General features: G+C 42.0%; 1 protein-coding gene across 6 annotated transcripts in view; it reads left to right on the forward strand.

The window, feature by feature from the left end:
* The window catches only part of dip2bb (disco-interacting protein 2 homolog Bb), a 44,945-nt gene that overhangs the window by 15,258 nt on the left and 11,250 nt on the right, over positions 1-18,437 (forward strand). For 3 of the 6 annotated variants that reach the window (XM_031321210.2, XM_031321179.2, XM_031321199.2), the window contains exons 2-24: positions 436-507; positions 6,322-6,474; positions 10,046-10,171; positions 10,282-10,611; positions 10,874-11,020; positions 11,208-11,225; positions 11,637-11,756; positions 12,163-12,360; positions 12,541-12,632; positions 13,598-13,708; positions 13,863-13,986; positions 14,256-14,365; positions 14,780-14,882; positions 14,987-15,051; positions 15,233-15,326; positions 15,412-15,531; positions 15,626-15,740; positions 16,113-16,252; positions 16,996-17,132; positions 17,235-17,315; positions 17,462-17,589; positions 17,786-17,900; positions 18,210-18,411. In XM_031321210.2, coding sequence (XP_031177070.1) covers positions 436-507; positions 6,322-6,474; positions 10,046-10,171; positions 10,282-10,611; positions 10,874-11,020; positions 11,208-11,225; positions 11,637-11,756; positions 12,163-12,360; positions 12,541-12,632; positions 13,598-13,708; positions 13,863-13,986; positions 14,256-14,365; positions 14,780-14,882; positions 14,987-15,051; positions 15,233-15,326; positions 15,412-15,531; positions 15,626-15,740; positions 16,113-16,252; positions 16,996-17,132; positions 17,235-17,315; positions 17,462-17,589; positions 17,786-17,900; positions 18,210-18,411 — 2,901 coding nt within the window. The remainder of the gene's footprint in view (positions 1-435; positions 508-6,321; positions 6,475-10,045; positions 10,172-10,281; positions 10,612-10,873; positions 11,021-11,207; positions 11,226-11,636; positions 11,757-12,162; positions 12,361-12,540; positions 12,633-13,597; positions 13,709-13,862; positions 13,987-14,255; positions 14,366-14,779; positions 14,883-14,986; positions 15,052-15,232; positions 15,327-15,411; positions 15,532-15,625; positions 15,741-16,112; positions 16,253-16,995; positions 17,133-17,234; positions 17,316-17,461; positions 17,590-17,785; positions 17,901-18,209; positions 18,412-18,437) is intronic. The other 3 variants (XM_031321194.2, XM_031321205.2, XM_031321186.2) reach the window with 2 other exon arrangements.

Here is an 18,437-nt window from a genome sequence, read left to right on the forward strand (position 1 = left end):
GAGGCTGGAACCGAGCCACAGCTGTTACGCCCTCAGCTATCTCCGGAGATTACTGCAACAACTGTGTGCATCCATCTGTGTTTCCACCTTCTCGTTTACATTTTGTTTTACCTGTCTCTCCCCTCTCTGTTGCTCTATCACCATTGTTGTGTTTGAAGATGTGGTGATAGATCACTTTGAGACACATCAGAGAACGTAGATCAGTCAGAAGTGTTCAGTGTATTAGATGGGTCTTTTTTACTTTTAAAAAAATCACACATTTGATCAAGAATATAGAAATCAGTTATGTAACACAATAGAAAAAAAGATGCTGAATGTTAGTACTGTTGACAAGAAATGAACTGATGACTTTATTCTAATCCTTTCAAATATAACTCGATTCGCCTTATCATGCCCTGTCTGTAAGTGAAGTCACTGGTCTGTGATCTTTTACAGGTGACATTACACAGAAGGGCTATGAGAAGAAAAGGACCAAACTCCTGGCTCCATACATCATCCAAACTCCAGGTAAAAACCCATTACCTCTTTTTTTTTTCCCATGGGCAAGCATAACTGTTTCCCCTCTTTTATCTTCTGTGGTTATGCACATAAGAAAAGCCATTCTTTAACTTACTAGAGAAATGTGACAGTAGTATGACTCTGATTTGAATTTTATCAGTGTCTTTTTGCCATGATGACTCAGTTACACAAAACCAATGCATTGCTTACTGTCAGTTAAAATGGTCTTGCACATTTTATTTTCACATGCACGTTTGCTTTTTTAAACCGGTTATTTAAACCACTTTTTTTTAATCATTGCATTGCAAAGTAATTGCGGAAAATATTATTTAGATGTAGATTTAAGTAAAGGTTACGTAAATTGAAGTTTCTAAATGACACTGATTTTATACATTAAGACCTTACCATGCTCACTGCTGCCCCCCCTAGTGGTACCATCTCTCTGCTAATCACAAATGATAAATTGTTAGCTGTGTGCAGAATGTGTCTACTTGCTAAAGAGAATCTGGTGGTTGCTTACAGGGGCGTCGCACCCGTGGGGGATGTGGGTGTTTTAACACCCACACTTTTCCCGGTGAGAGGGTTCAACACCCACACTTTTTCTGCAGTTTTTCCACAGTTTTGCACAAACGCCTTGCTTCAAACTACCTACCGTAGCTACGTCGTAGGCTGTGTGTAGCGATTATATTGCCTGAGTGAACAGAATTGCGTCCATAGCAACGCTCTGTTTTTCATGGCAACGGTGTGTTATACTTCGCAGCGGTCTTAACAGACCGCATTCTACATTGAGGAGAACTCGCAATTTTTACGTTAATCTTGATCGCTATAAGTATGTGAGTACTGTCGATAGCAAAAAAAACGAGCTGAATCGGTGCTAGCTAACTGGAGCTGCTGCAGCTAATGCCGAGAGCTCCCGTTAGCTAAAACGGCAGTCTTGGGGGCATATCATAAAGAGTGCCTTTGTGCCTCTTAACAGACACAAAATGCAATTAAAATGTCTGTGCAACATGAACAGGGCCCTTACATGACAACAAGATGCGTTTTCAACTCAGACATTGTTTAAATTCACCTACCCCCTTAACTGCAAGCTGCCGTCTGGGATGAGTGAGTGTGTTCAGCCAGGCTTCGGTAATAATCATCACGCTGCAGTTCCCTGTGTATTTGTAGCATATATATCCATTTTGTGTGCGATCCATCTGGCGTTGGTGAATAGTAGTCTCTGCGGTGGTGAACTGTGTGTTAGTTGCCTTAGCCAGGCTAGCAGGGCCGACCGGCATCCTTCTAATTCCTCCCCGCCTTCCTCACCTGCCGCGGCCGACAACAATCCACGGGCGCCCGCTGGTCTGGTGGATGTCCTCCAGAGGACAGTTCATGCTTTTGCGGCAAGATTTTTGCGGCAAAAAAAGTTTATTTCCCCCTCAAAAATAGGTAATTGAGCACTGTAGTGGTTATGATCATATCAGGTACTATGTAACTACATGGAAACGGGCCAAATGATGCCTGTTTCTTGTACAGTAATAGCGTTACTGAAGGCTGGCTCTAGCTCCATAGGTTACTCCAAGCGTCTTCCCTTGTGAACACCTCCGCTCTTCACTCTTCTCACACCACGCTCCGATCTGCACACTGCTGTTTACCTTTTCCTGCTACAACTGAATTCCTGCGGGACTTCAGCGCAAGACTACAGTCAGCCTTCTGTAACGCTGTTACTTTACAAGAAACAGGCATCATGTGGCCCGAGCTCTCGGCATTAGCTTCAGCAGCTCCAGTTAGCTAGCACCGATTCGGCTCGTTTTTTTTGCTATCGACAGTACTCACATACTTATAGCGATCAAGATTAACGTAAAAATTGCCCGGAGTTCTCCTTTAACTCTTTAATGCTACTGGTACAAATTGCTATCGTAATTAGGTAGATACAACCCGAGCTAACGTTAGCTAACTGAACCTATCATTTAACATTAGGCTGTTAGCTAGCTTGCTAGGTTGTATTTTGCCATTTATGTTCGTAAAGTTTAATGTCCGGTGGCATTTTCATCTCTTTTTATATGCCGTTACTGTAGTTATATGCGTAACGTTAGCAGAGATTTAGAAAATGGTGTGTTTATCAGTTGTAACTACAGGATGGGAGGTAATTGCACCTTTTTAACTTCACTAGCAACGTTAAATGAAAGTTTCCCATGTAGGAAGTATAACGTTCCGTAACATTAGCTACGTTATAGCATTCATAATAAACGGATCATAATATAATTACGTATGTGCTAATTTGCATAAATAGCACAACAGATCTAAACATTGGGTATAGCCAGGTGAAAATGTCTTGTTGACATATATAACTACCCATGAGCATTAATGCATAGAGGCAGGAGGAAGTGCTTTAAACCAGTATTGATTATTGAGTGTATTAAACCAAGTATTATTGCAGAGATGGGGTTTGGGGCTGAGTTAGTGGGACTGTTTCTGGGGGATGAGTCTGAGGAACAACAAGGGTAAGAAGACAAAAAGGTAGGTAAAATAAAAAGTGAACCCCCAGAAACCCCACGGACCCAGCCCCAAAACCCATCTCTGCAATAATAGGCTAATTAATAAAGGCTGGTTTAAAGTACTTCTTCCTGCCTCTATTAATGCTCATGGGTAGCCTAAATGGGTTCCATTCAGACCTTAATATTAAGTCTTTTTCTGTTATATGTCAAGACATTTTCACCTGGCTATACCCAATGTTTAGATCTGTTGTGCTATTTATGCAAATTAGCACATATAGATTATGCTCCGTTTGCCCATGTTAACAGTACGATTATCCATCGTTTTTATTGTTAAACAAATCACATCCATCCCCCTCACTTTTGGAAAGCTTGCTACGCCCCTGGTTGCTTAAACAGGTAGCTGGAGGAATTTACAAAAAAAGTTGGCTGCTGGATGAAAAGAAAACCTTTGCTGATCAAAACTACTGGAGTAGTGTTACGGAACGGCACAGGAGGTGGAACCCAAAAGCAGGCGAAAACACAATAATTAAAGATTAAGTGTTTTAATGAGTGAAATATATACAGTAATTGTGCTGGTGGCAAAAAGGAGGGTTGGGTCGAGGGAATCCAGTGGTGAGTAGTGGGTGCAGTGCGCTCTCCAGAGCGTGCCCAGTGAAGTGGTGGCGTTGACCATGTGGTAGGGGCTCCTCCAGAGTCCAACAAACAATTGAGTTTGAATCCAATTCTTACAGAGAGAGAGGAGCAGGCGGGATGAGCAAGCAGGCAGGCAGGCACACGAGCAAGCAAGGCAGGCTGCAACAAGAGATAAACACAGAAAATACTTTAGCTACACAAGCTAAAACAGTAAACAGAAGTTACTCAAATTGGGACATTCAGTCAAAATCAAGCACGTCACCTTCCAACGGGATCTCCATTTGCAGGGTTCAGGCTGTACCGGGCCCTCCCGGTGATCATGATGCTCTGGAGGACCGGCTGCAGCAGCGAGAAGCCGCTGCTGACGGGCGGAGAGCTTCGCCAGAGCTCCGACTGCTGTCTGTCCGCGCGGCCGTCTGACGGCATCAGTATTCAATTGACAGTTTCATTACCGGTTAAAAACGTCTCGTCGCGTTAAATAGTAGTCCAATTCAGTGTTTTTGTACAGTTGGTTTTAACACCTGATGCGAAGTTTAGGCCTAGGAGTAGCCTACACATGAAAACCCTGAACAAGCAGCGTCATTCTGCGCAGTCTTTCTGCTGTGCCCTATTCACATAGTGTCACGTTTTACATTATAAAGGTTAAACTCTGCAATTAATCCACGGTTCACATGTATGCATGAACTGTGGTGGTCCATTACACTGTAGTCTCAATATCACTGATAATTTTTGATCAAAAGAATGTAGAAAACAAATATTTTGTATCCATAACATGATTGTGTTATTGTAAAATTTAGCAGTAAAAGCAGTAGCCTGTAAGTCAATCCTACAATTTTCAACTTGGGAGCAAAACGTGCTCTTTGGGGGAAAAAAAAAAAAAAAGGTTACCATAAAGCCCTGTTCATACTATTTTAAACAACTGGACTTTGGGGGTCAAGTGTTGTCGTATCCGGCCCATGTCCCAGATGTGAAAGCCCCCTTACTGGACTACTGAATATAATATTTCATTATATTTTGTATTTTAAATTGTTACTTGCCACCAGAATTTTGTGATTTCCTTGCCATAAATATAGACATTTTTACCATAAATTGGTGCCCAAAAATGTAACAAAATGCAGGAATTGAAGTCTTTTACCCTCAAAATTTCGTGGGGGAGACCAGACCCCCCCTGCTTTATGTGTTCCCCCAAAGGCCAATTCTGAGCAAGGAAAAAAAACTCTGAAGTATAATCACAGACAGCCATAAAAACATATTAAAATTGCAGAGTTAGAGTTAAAATGGATGAAAAGATGGAGAACCAGACAGACAATATTTACAGTGTCAGAGAGAAACATGGACAATCGAAGACAGACAGTGACAACAACATACTGTAGAGAATGACAGTATACAAACGGCATAAACAGACAGACAGTATGTGTACATTTGTTATAAACGTGTGCTCTTTAAAAAGTAGTAAGCATCGTTTCCCAGTTACTTACATTAAATATTTAAAAATCTGTTACATAAGTTACTGCTTATATTATTTCACCATCTGTACACAAATGTAATTAGACAATGCAAGTGTCTGTGGGTGGGGCTGCATGGTAATGTGGGCTGGTGTGACTACACTGCCACGGCTGAATTTTTGTCCCAGTCCGCCCCTGTCGTTGTGATATATTTCATCTACTAGTCTAGTGCTTTTGTTTATTGGGATTGGTTTGCATCACCCTCAGCTGTGACCTGATGAAGCAGGTGTGTTTACTGTGACTACACTATACACACCTGCTATATCATCTTTATTGCCATTTCAAAAAATATTATAGTAAATCACTCCTTGGTCCCTGAGAAAAATATGGGAAAGATAATAAAAAGAAATAAAACTATAGTAATAAAAATTAAAAAAAAATACCTGCAGCACAGCCTAAATTTGACAGGAAAGCGAGGCTCGGACCCAAAAATGCAGAGTAGAGGATTTATTTAACAAAAGACTTACAAATGAAGGTGTCCTGAGGAAGGCAGACAGGCAGGCAGTTGAAACCAAGACAAACCAAAATCAAAAATCACTAAAAAAGAAAAACAGAAGACATGAAAGGGGAAAAAACAACCAGGAAGACGCGACGCAGGGAATGACAGGGAGGGAAGACAATGTACCGACAGGAGACAAAGGCAGCACAGAGACTAAATACACAAGGTAACGAGGGACAGGTGACATGAGGGCTGAAGAACAGGTGGAACACATCAGGGCGGGGCAGACAATCACAAGGGCGGGAAAGTATACCAAGGAAACTAAGCATGAAACATACATGGCAAAACACAGATAACAGAACACATGATACAGTAAACCACGAAACAGGGCAACATTAAACACAATAAAACAGAAAAAACTACAACCAAAACCACAACCATGACAAAATTACAATCAAAAGTTAATCTTATTCCATAATAATAAAAGCATTATCCACTCCTCGATACAATATCAGATATCCTGTAAAAGCTAAGTACATTACTGTTCTCCAAAAAATTGCAGAAAGTTCAAAAAGTTTCAAAATACCCCCTTTTAGTAACTGGGGAATTCCACAGCCTTCTTCTATATTTTACTGTGAACAGGCTATCAGTTGACAGACATGGTTGATCTTGTTAGGGCAGCGTGAGAGATTACACTGTCGGAGAAGCAAGATTCTCATATGTTAATAATACAATTAATTAATACATGTTTGTTATGTTTATTTGACAGTGGAGCCGCCCCGTCAGAATGACGTTCAGCCCCCCGCTCCCAGTTCCTCCTCCAGCCACGGCCCTCCCCCCTCCAGCTCGTCCCGTTATCGAGAACGTCGCTCCCGCAGAACACATCGCAGTGGAGGAACCAGAGATGACCGCTACAGATCAGGTTTGAACTCCCAACATCAAAAAACTACATCCAGCTTCCCTTTATCCCCCAAATAACCCTCTGATGAACTGAGTACATATGGTTTCCTCTGATAACCGATAACAAGCTTCACTTGTTGAGCCAACCTGGTTTTAAGCTCAGACACTGGGCTGTTTCAAAGGGACCAATTAAAGAAGTGTGTGTGTGTGTGTGTGTGTGTGTGTGTGAGAGAGAGAGAGAGAGATGGCAGTGCAGTGGCAGCTGGGAAGCCCCTCAGTGAGGTCCCCCTGTCTGTGATGTCAGAGTGATGTCACTGCCCGGCTATGTGGGAGGTGGCTGTGAGGAGAACAGGGGGGACACAGATCTTGACGGGAAAACCCGACACTGACGAGGATAAATGAAAACTTAGCAGTAGAGTAGAGGTGAAAGAGCACTGGGCAAGTGAGGAGGATGTTAGAGTGTCTGTTAGCTGAGGTTCAGACTGTAAAAGCATCCTCCCTACAGGCTGGCTAATACCCTGCCTACTTTTTTCTTAACTCTTTCTTCCTGCTTGACTCTCATGTAAAACATCCTCACTCCAGCATGACAAATACGAGGTTGACAAATCTAAAGTCTGGTAGGCTGGAGTTTGGTGGATGCAGATATTAAAAGTAGATTAAAAGTGCGGCATAGAAGTGAAGTTTTGTCGGGCTGACGGGTTGAAAGAGAAGGCCTAGAGGAGAAGATCATAGACCAAGGATGAGATGGATGATGAGCCTTTTGCCATATAATGAGCCATCCATGTTAAATGTACTCTCATACAGCACCATTTCAACTAAGCTGCTTTCACGTGAAGTGTCTGAAATCCCTCCCTTACTCACTTATTTACTACTCCCGATACAATCAATAGTTTACTCTGTAGTGAGCAGTAAGTTAAGATTTCAGACACATATGAATAATAATCATTTTGCTACGTCACTTACAAGTGTAGTAAATTGGCTGAATTAATGCAGCTCTACCTCCTGAACCACAGCCGGCCGCTTGTGTGTTGCGTACCTGTATTTTTCTCTTTGTTTAAAAGTTGATGGTTTTCATTACAGTATTTATCATCACAAAGTAGTTAACATGTCATTAACGCTACATTTTTTACTTTTTGAAGGCACTTTTTAAACACTTTGAAAAAGAAAATGTTTACGTTCAGTTTATTAGGTAGAGGGAGAGGTATTTCAATTATTTAGCCTACCCTAATGGATATAAATGGGTTGGACAAAATAATAGAAACACCTGTCAGTATAACAGCAATACAGTTCAGCAGCAGCACAAGCTACATCCTCCAAAAGGATCATGAAGTTGAATCAACACCTTACCTCGAGCCGAGAAAAACAATTTAAAAACCTGTGGCGCCACGGTGAATCCATGGCTGAAAAATGGAAAGTTTTAAAAGAGACCCATCATAAACACATAATAGGAAGAAATGACTAAACACTGCAGTAATGAGAAACTAAATAAATTAAAGCGTAGAGCTATTCTCTGGGCTGCAGAGAACCCTTAATTTAATTACTTCTCATCTCATCGGGCTTCCTCCAGTTATTAAACAAACTGTCAGTACTGCGTTCACCAAAATACAATATTGACTGGTTTGAGGCTGCTGCCTCTATAGTTACATGTTTGAATGATTCCGGTGGTGTAGTCTAAAGTATAGTGTGTAAGTATAGTGGGTATACTGTACTATATATATATACATATATATATATATATATATATATATATATATATATATATATATATATATATATATATATATATGTATATATATATATATATATATATATATATATATATATGTATATATATATATATATATGTATATATGTATGTATATATATATATATATATATATATATATATATATATATATATATATATATATATATATATATTGGCCAGAATCTGCCTTTGGGGTAGGGGGGGCATATCATAGTGGGGGGTCTGGGTGTCCTCCCCAAAGGAAGTTTTGAGCATCAACAACTTCATTTCCTGTATTCAGATACACTTTTTTGCACCAATTTACGGTGGAAATACATTTATTTAGCCTATGCGAAGAAGAAAATAACAGATGACAATTCAAAATATATCAAAAATATAATAGAAAGTATGTTGTTGCGTGTCATTGGGCATTTTTAAGTGGGTATATGGAAATCCTGGAGCTTTCTTAGTGGGTATACTGCGTATACCTGCATATCACATAGACTACACCACTGAATGATTCCACTAATTCAAATGTGTAATAGTAAACCAAAGAGGTATGTACATATAAAAGATAATACCAGATTAAGGCCTTCAGCTGCCTATACATCTCAGTGTTGGAGCTTGTGTAAAACACACCCCACCATGCTTATCACCACAGAGACAGCACTCATCCTCCCAGACATGTGTAAGGAGTCAGCCTCTCCTGACGCCCCTGTGTGAGAGTGGACGATGGCACATTATGAAGATGATTTAGTCCCAAGCAGTCAGATCAGATCAGATGTTTAGCAGCATGCCAGTTATGTAATTATGGCCCCCCACTGCTGCTGTGGGATGAGCTGTGCTTGGTGATTTGTTTAAATGTGTTCAATGGAAATTGTGTCCCCTGAGTTAACAGACGTGATTTGTCAGTGAGTGGGCTTTTGTTGCACGTGTTTTGTTACGTAGTCTGAATGTGTGCCTGTTCACGTGGTCAGGTTTTTAATGTGACTGTGGGTGTCATCAAGTGAAAGTATCTCTGCATTTATTACTGTGTGTAGGCAAGTGTGTGGGCCAATATACAGCATTGCTCTCTCTTCCCGCCGTGGTTTCTTGTTTCAGTGGGAAAACACAATCACCCTCCTAAGATTCTCTCCTGATATTTTAATTAGCTGTTTCTTCGCCAGCAAAGCCTCACTGAAACAAACCAGACATGTTGCTGGCAAAAAAAATGACGCAGTGGTTACAACGCATTTTTATCTTCATGATCATTTACAACCAAGTGATGTTTCCCTTCACGTTGTCGCAGATTGAATGTATCTATGAGCTGAAAGCAGAGTAACCAGTGATTTTTCCTTCTCTCACAACCGTTCAAATTTATCTCGCCACCAGTTCTGTGGCGAGATAAATCAAATCAGAATTCAAATAGTTCACATGACGGCATTAACTATTATTCCGGCTATTGTTGGCACCAGGAATGCAGGATTATTTACCTGCCTTTAGACTTGAGGAACCAGGGTCTGAACCGTGGTTTTTGTCCCTATCTTATTTTGGAGCAGAGGCTTTTGGGTTGGCACATCCCCTTAGTTGGGACCCACTGATCTAGAGGACTCACAGCACAATTAAAATATATAATATAAATAATAACACTATTCAAGTAGCAGCTAGGAACATTATTCATTTTTAAAAGTCACTTAAGCCATTATACAAAGAAAGAAGAGGTTTTGTAAGGAAAACAGAGTGGGACAGTGTGTTGCGGGCAAACTGGCTCTTGATGAGTCCGTTTTAAAGGCTGTTTTCATTGTTTCCTTCATTGTTTCTTTGCTTTGAATCAGATCCAAAGTTGCCATTCCTAACTCAACATGTGTATTGTTTTCTGTGTATGCAGATATCCATAGTGAGGCAGTACAAGCTGCCCTGGCTAAACATAAGGAGGAGAAGATGGCACTGCCGATGCCTACCAAACGACGCTCCACTTATGTCCAGTCTCCTGTGGTAACCCGCACACCACCAGGTAGGACAGGAAGAAGGACAGTCCTCTTAGTATTTCATAAAAATAGTTGACCTTTAGCCAAGAGGATACAATGCTGGATATTTATACTTTGTGCTCTCTCTTTCACTCAGACTCCTCATCAGGTTCTGAAGATGAGACATCTGTGCGCAGGCAGTCATCAGTGGTCCCTCCTCCACCTACGGTTAATCCCAACCTGCAGAGCCCGGACTCCTGGATCAACAGCACTGTCCAGGGCTCCTCCACCTCCTCCTCAGCCTCCTCCACCTTGTCCCATGGAGAGGCGAGGCCGCAGCCTCAGAGCCAGCCTAAGCCCCAGCCTCAGCCCCAGTACAAGCCGCAGTACCAACCTCTGTATCAGCCTCCCTACCAACCGCAGCACCAGCCTCAGTCCTCAGCCCACACTGCAGCTGTGACGGACATGCTGGCTCACAGTCGCATTGGTGAGACACTCAGCTAATTTATAACTTAAATATATTCGTGGCCACCACTACCGTTATTAGTATACGTTGATAACACATGGAGCCGCTGTTTCACTGAAAGGATTTAGATCAAAAAGAACATTATCTTAAAATTTCGACTGAGTTTAGATTTAGCCTAGCGTATGTTAGATACTGGTCTCTATTATGCTCAAACAATAATTAGAAAGCAAGCTGAAACTTTAGGATGCCTTCATTCAGACTGTCCTCCCCACTTCACCTGCAGCCCCCTCAGAGAACAGCACCCCACCTCCAGATGTGACAGCTGTGGCCCCTCCATCCAGAGGTCCACGGGTCGACCTGACCTCCAATCCTGTGGTCCGAGGAATGAGCCGCGGGCAGAGCCGCTCAAGCATGATGGAGACTGCGGACGGTAACGACTACACCACATACATTTTTTTATTTGCGGTAGCTTGTGTCTGACTCCACTCACAGATCTCTTCTTTCTTCGAAATAAGTGTTGACTTCCAACCACGACGTATCATTAATCAGACTTTACTGCTCTCTTTTCTTCTTGATCTTTCTTTACCCTGTCACATGTTTATTTGACTGGCTGACAGGAAGAGGTAATATCCAGAGTAAGGAAATCCCTCAGTGTATAATGTCCGTAGCCTTCTGTGTTTGCTGTCGTACCCTTACTCTCCCTCCTGTTTTAAGTGAATGATTATAAAAAATAAAAGCCACAAAAATGACACCCACGCCCAGAATGAATCCTCACGTGTGATCCCAAACAAAACAACCTTTACCCCAGTTCTCACTGTTTTCCTTGTGTTGCCACCTACACGTATGCTGCTTTTCATTTCCAAGAAATATGAAAAGATGTTATTATCAATCTTACCTAAAGAATACAGTCTATTGTGTTGTGGGATGAAGAGCAGCAGACTATGAGATGGTAACAAGTTTAGACATGTAGTGTTTTGTCACTGGATGTTAAAGCCACTGTGTGTTTGAACTGCTGCTGCCCCTCACCACCTTCATCGACCTTATAGGAGTTCCTGTGAACAGCAGAGTGTCCACTAAGATCCAGCAGCTGCTCAACACCCTGAAGAGGCCTAAAAGGCCCCCGCTCAGCGAGTTCTTCACCGACGACGCAGAGGAGATCGTAGAAGGTACGTGGCTTCCTGAAACACTTCGACCACCGTGGTGTTCCCAATTGGCTCTTTAAATTTTCTACTTAAGTGGCTTTGAAGGTTTCTTTTTTTCCAAATTGTACATCATATACAGTAATACAATCTCAGTTTGATTGACTTGTGCAGACTTTACACATTTATCTATATTTAACAACTACAAATTGGGTAACACTGATAAGCCACCATGTATTAAGTGTTTATAAATTGTAACTAATGGCTTCATTAGTGGTTAAAGAGGAAGCCAATTGAAAGGCTGAATCAGTGAAACTGATGTACAGTATAGGTCAGCCACTGATGTGTGGACTGAATTTTATCCGGGTGGTCTCCATAATCAATCTCATTCATCTGTAACATACCCAAAAGTGTTCTATTGTCTCTCTCACAGTGCCCCAGCCAGACCCCAACATACCCAAGCCGGAGGGCCGTCAGATCATCCCGGTGAAAGGGGAGCCTTTGGGAGTGGTCAGTAACTGGCCCCCAGCCCTGCAGGCAGCGTTGGCCCGTTGGGGGGCCACTCAGGGAAAGAGCCCCGCCCTCACTGCTCTTGACATCACAGGCAAACCGTTCTGTACACTGACTTATGGTGAGACACAACACTGTTAATATACTAATGTACTATGCTATGTTGAGAACTATTTCTAACGAGTTCCTGTTAAGAGTTCAAAGGTTTATTTTTGATAACAGAGACGTATGTGAGATTTCTTTTGGCAGACCCCTACCCCCCCTTACTAACCTCCTCCCCGCTCCACCTTCTGTCTGTTAGGGAAGCTGTGGAGTCGTAGTGTAAAGCTGGCATACACCCTCCTGAACAAGCTGGGCACCAAGAACGAGCAAATCCTCAAACCTGGCGACAAGGTGACAGAACTGACACACAATACACACAACAAACGTATAACAAAGGTAGTGTCATACTGACAAAATAATTTAGCACAGAGGACACAACGTTTTGAACAGTGGTGTAGTGGTCCCTGGAGAAGTGGGTATACTCTCAGTTTTCACCTTTTTTTTTTTTTTTTTTTTTTTTTAAAGTAGTCCAGAAAAAAGCCCTGTTTTAGAAACAGTGACATGTAAGACTATGATTTAGTTTACCCAAAAATCTGTCATTTCTACTTGCTCACTATTATAAAATGATCATGACTTGATTAGGAGCAGTTTGTAGTTACTACTGGTCACACAAGCAGCCTGGATGAATGTAAAATGTATTTATCATGAGGCAAACATGGTGTTATCTCTTCTCCTCTAAATGTGCAGTCATATTGCCACTGGCAATTTGCCAGTAGTTTAAAATAATGATTCATTTGGAAACCACCTTAAAACTTACCTCAGAATTATGTCTTCCATCAACTGGGGTGGCACACCGCCGCTTGTGTTATTTCTTCATCTGTTGTTTGGTCTGCTGCCGTTATCGTAGTCAAGTGGCACCGGCACCTGAGTTTTTTTTTTTGTTTTTTTTCACTGGCACCTGAGGTATTAGCGATATTTTCCTCGGCATGACCCGCCCTACTCTGCCTCTGATTGGCTCATCAGTCCTCATGCCTAAAGTTAACCAATCTAATCAGTGAAAGCAGCGAGTACCAGCCAATTAGAGGCAGAGGAGGGTGGGTCATGGCTTCACTATCCTTGAGGAAAAAATGGGCAATCTGGCTCACAGATATTACTGAATGGTGCGCATCAGGGGGGATTTAGAAGTGGGTATACGCAATGCTGACTGAAAAATAAGTAGGTATACGCCGTATACCAGCGTATACCCTGGACTACACCACTGGTTTTGAAGTGTTTGCAGCAATAGGTGCTGAATTAAAAGTTTAATGTCTTGGTAGGTGGCGCTGGTGTACCCCAACAGTGACCCTGGTATGTTCTGGGTGGCCTTCTACGGCTGCCTCCTAGCTGAAGTTATACCTGTACCTATTGAAGTACCACTGTCTCGCAAAGTAAGAAAACCATCAAACATGTCTATTTTGTGAGTACAGAATTAATTTTCTTTCTGTTCAACTATGAATGTTTAATTGTGTGTGTGTGTGTGTGTGTGTGTGTGTGTGTGTGTGTGTGTGTGTGTGTGTGTGTGTGTGTGCGTGGTGATTTTAGGATGTAGGTATCAGCCAGGTGGGGTTTCTGCTCGGTAGCTGTGGTGTTGGTCTGGCTCTGACCAGTGAGATCTGTCTGAAGGGTTTACCCAAAACACCCACTGGAGAAATACTGCAGTTTAAAGGTCAATACACTTGTACACTCTTTCTGAGATTATTGAAGTTTGTTAAATAATTAGACATTATCTCAGGTCACCTTCAGATGTGTTTGGGATACATTGTACTCTGTGTTTAATGAATGAAGAATGAATTGACGCAGCAACAATGAATTTCACGCATCAGTGTTCTTAAAATTCTTGTATAACATTTGGAAATGAATGCCTTTTTTATATTCTGAAGTATAATGTAAGCCCCCTTGATTTTACGTCACTTTACTGATGCCTTTCTCTGATAGGCTGGCCTCGATTAAAGTGGGTGGTGACAGATTCAAAATACCTGACCAAGCCTTCCAAAGACTGGCAGCCACACATCCCCACTGCCAACACTGACCCTGCATATATAGAGGTAACAGAGCTGCTTACTGGTGTGTCAGCTGATTGCATTAACCAGTTACTGCTTTTATATTTTATTGTATAACTGGCTGTCTTTTGGATCACAATTAAAACAAAATGTAATTTTTTGGAACATTATCACCTAGTCTCGCTTTGCCAGACCTTCCTCCACAGCACTGCGGAGGAGGGTCTGGCTACTCCATACAGCATTCCGGGATGGGAGAAAAACGTGCTCTGGTGTATTGGCATTTCTTTAAACCAATCACAATCGTCATGGGCGGCTCTAAGCAATCCCGGAAGTTGAATGTCGAGGATATAAACTAATAAACACCTGACCTGCATGCTTACTGATCAAGGTATTATAAAAAGAAAAGCGTGTTGCGGTTGGCACAAGTATTCACATGTTCTTCTCGTGTTTCCTATGTAGTACAAGGCGAGTAAAGATGGCACAGTGGTGGGTGTGGCTGTGTCTAAAGTAGCCATGTTGACCCACTGCCAAGCACTGACCCAGGCCTGCAATTACTGTGAGGGTGAGTGAAGCCGCGGCGTGTCGTCAGCATCCATCATCTGAAGGTTTCTTCATCAACACAGTTGTTATGAGTCTGAAGTCTCTTGTGTATCTCTTCAATTTAAGGGGAAACTTTAGTGAATGTCCTGGACTTTAAAAAGGATATAGGCCTGTGGCATGGAGTTCTCACGGTAAGTGTGTGTGGACATTTTATTATATTTTTACATTTTCTGTAATTTAAGAACAAAATTTAGTAGAATGTACCAATGTGGGGGTTTTGTCATGATGGGAAAAATCAGGTATTACACTGTATTAAGATTAAGATAATCAGCCACAATATTTTGTGCTTAATCAGGTTTTGTTTGTTTCCAGGCTGTGATGAACAGGATACACACTATCAGTGTTCCCTATGCAGTAATGAAGGCATGTCCTCTCTCCTGGGTACAGAGGGTCCACAACCACAAAGGTAACACTTGTCTCTCAGCTTGAGTAATGCCAAATAAAAGTATGATGTAATAAATGTGTAACATGTCACTCTTTTTCTCGTGCAGCTCGTATAGCTTTGGTGAAGTGCCGTGATTTACACTGGGCCATGATGGCTCATCGGGAACAGAGAGACACCAGTTTGGCTTCATTACGTATGCTGATTGTTGCTGATGGTGCTAACCCCTGTGAGTACTTCGTGCCCCCAGCCTTGTAAAACTAGGTATTTTCAAACGGCACAAATTAGATGTAATATGTTGAATCCCCTATCTCTTGGTCAAGGGTCGGTGTCTTCCTGTGATGCCTTCCTGAACGTGTTTCAGTCCCATGGGCTGAAACCTGAGGTCATCTGTCCCTGTGCCACCTCCCCTGAGGCTATGACAGTAGCTATACGCAGGTATGTCACTGACCCATATTTCCTTTTTGTATTGGGTTGTTTTAGCGTTTTATAAGAGGAAAAAGACAAACACAAAAGAAGATTGAAATACCTTCCTACCTACCTCCCATTTCTTCCTTCTTTCCACCCTTACGCCCTGCATTTCAATCCAAGGCCCAGGAAAGGACATTATAATTTATAAAAGGCAAAGATAAAACATGACACACTTCTTCACTCAAGGTTGATTTTTGTTTTTACTGGCCTAACAGGGTGGATGAAGACATAGTCAGTTGTATGTGGTGGCGAACATGGGTGGGTGGGCAGATGGCTAACTGTAAGAACAGATGGGATGGATGGAGATGCTCATGTTTGATCAAACTCTCCGCTGTGTAGACCGGGAGTACCAGGCACACCCCTCCCTGCCCGCGCCATTCTTTCCATGGGCGGCCTGAGTCACGGTGTCATCAGGGTCAACACAGAGGACAAGAACTCCGCCCTGACTGTACAAGATGTGGGACATGTCATGCCTGGAGGTGAGAATAGAAGGAAAGATAAATGAGTCGAAAGGAAAGCATGAAAAACAAATGACAGATAGGTGCTTGTGGAAGAGCTATAGTATGTCAGAAATGTAAGCCCAATGATCAAGTATGAATGTTATGGAAAAAATGTATTTGAAATGTGTTGGTTCTTACACGGGAAAGAGGTTTGTGTTGCAGCCAACGCTCAAATCTTGAACACACCAACAAGAAAATGTTCTCCACTGCATTAACACATAACGATGGATTAGTTACAGTCTCTCAAGCAAACATCAGATCTTTTGAGTTAGATTTTTTTTTTCATACTGGCATGGATGTAAACCATGTGCTACATAGCAGGAATAATTATGGTATGTTTTGTAAAATATTCAAAATGAATATAAAGTTAACAAGATTTACATGATGGTGATGATGTATTTTTATTACTGTTTTAATACACTGTGTGTTTATTTCTGTTTGTATCATGCAAACCATTTCATGAAATATACAAAACAAAAAGAAAATGGGCCTCCCTATCTACCTCTTTAAAGTGACACAGCTCAGACAACATATGCTCCTCTTGAATACTTTTTAAATGTGCAACTAAAGATCTTTGGCTTCTAGGAAAAGCAAGAAATCAATGTAAACTTTATCATCCAGAAGGAAAAAGTAATTTGGTCAAAAGAAAAACTGGGGTGAAATGTGGAATGTCATTGTTTTAAGTCTTAAGTTGTCTGAATGTTGCCTTTGTGTGTATCCAGCTCTGATGTGCATTGTTAAGCCAGACGGCCCTCCTCAGTTGTGTAAAACAGATGAGATAGGTGAGATAATAATCAACTCTCGTGCTGGAGGCAACATGTACTACGGCCTGCCTGGAGTCACCAAAAACACCTTTGAGGTATGAATGTAGAATTACACCACAACCCGCCTGTGCTGATACAGTCAGACAATGAATTAGTTATATTTTATATTTTCGCCCATTCTCTGTGGTTGTGTTTAGGTAATACCGGTTAACGCTAATGGAGTTCCCATTGGAGAGATTCCATTTGTGCGGTCAGGACTCCTGGGGTTTGTTGGCCCAGTAAGTAGGACCGTTTCATTACAGTACAACATCTGTGGTAACTTGAGCCATCCTGGAAACCATCCTCATCTCTCTGTCTTTGAATGGGTCTGTATACTATATACACTATATAATGACTCGGCTGTGTATCCTCCCGCTCCGTGCAGGGCAGTCTGATCTTTGTGGTGGGGAAGATCGAAGGTCTGCTGATGGTGAGCGGGCGGAGACACAACGCTGACGACCTGGTGGCAACCGCTCTTGCTGTGGAGCCAGTCAAGACCGTGTACCGTGGGAGGTGAGGAGACCACTAAATTCTTCTTCATACAAAGTGTGTGTGGAAAGATGTTGAGCACTTCTGTTTGTAAAGTGTGAATCCTAATTTATCACTACTGACATCTGGTGGTACAAAAGAAGCACAGCAGGCCCAAAACAGGACTTCCATACCCTCTGAATAATAATCTTTAACATGTGTGTGTGTTTGTGTGTGTCAGGATCGCTGTGTTTTCAATCACAGTGTTTTATGATGAGAGGGTAGTGATTGTGGCAGAGCAGAGGCCAGACGCCAGCGAAGAGGACAGCTTCCAGTGGATGAGCCGAGTGCTTCAGGTAAATCACCTCATCATCTTCTATTTGTATTGTGATATGTATTGTGAAGCAGCTTTTTGCACAAGTAACAGGAAATAATATACAGATATAAACATGAAAAAGTGCAACGTTTTCAATCACAGTAAATCACTTATTATTGATAGTGTTCTTATCTGATTATTTCCTGTCATCCTGTGTGTCTGTAATATGGAGACAGAAGCACCATTCTATTATCCAAGTTCTTGAGTCACCTTCAGTTTTTTAAAAACTAATTTCTTGTAAGTAGTTATTTTGTAAGCAACTTCACTGTTGCTGTCGTTTCTTCCGCAGGCTATCGACAGCATCCACCAGGTGGGCCTCTACTGTCTGGCTCTGGTCCCGGCCAACACCTTACCTAAAACACCCCTAGGTGGCATCCATATCTCTGACACCAAGCAGTTCTTCTTAGATGGCAACCTGCACCCCTGCAACATCCTAATGTGTCCCCACACATGTGTCACCAACCTGCCCAAGCCCCGCCAGAAGCAGCCCGGTAAGCGACACTTATCCGCTGAAAGT

The sequence above is a fragment of the Sander lucioperca genome, chromosome 6 (genome assembly GCF_008315115.2).
Source record: "Sander lucioperca isolate FBNREF2018 chromosome 6, SLUC_FBN_1.2, whole genome shotgun sequence".
NCBI lineage: Eukaryota > Metazoa > Chordata > Actinopteri > Perciformes > Percidae > Sander > Sander lucioperca.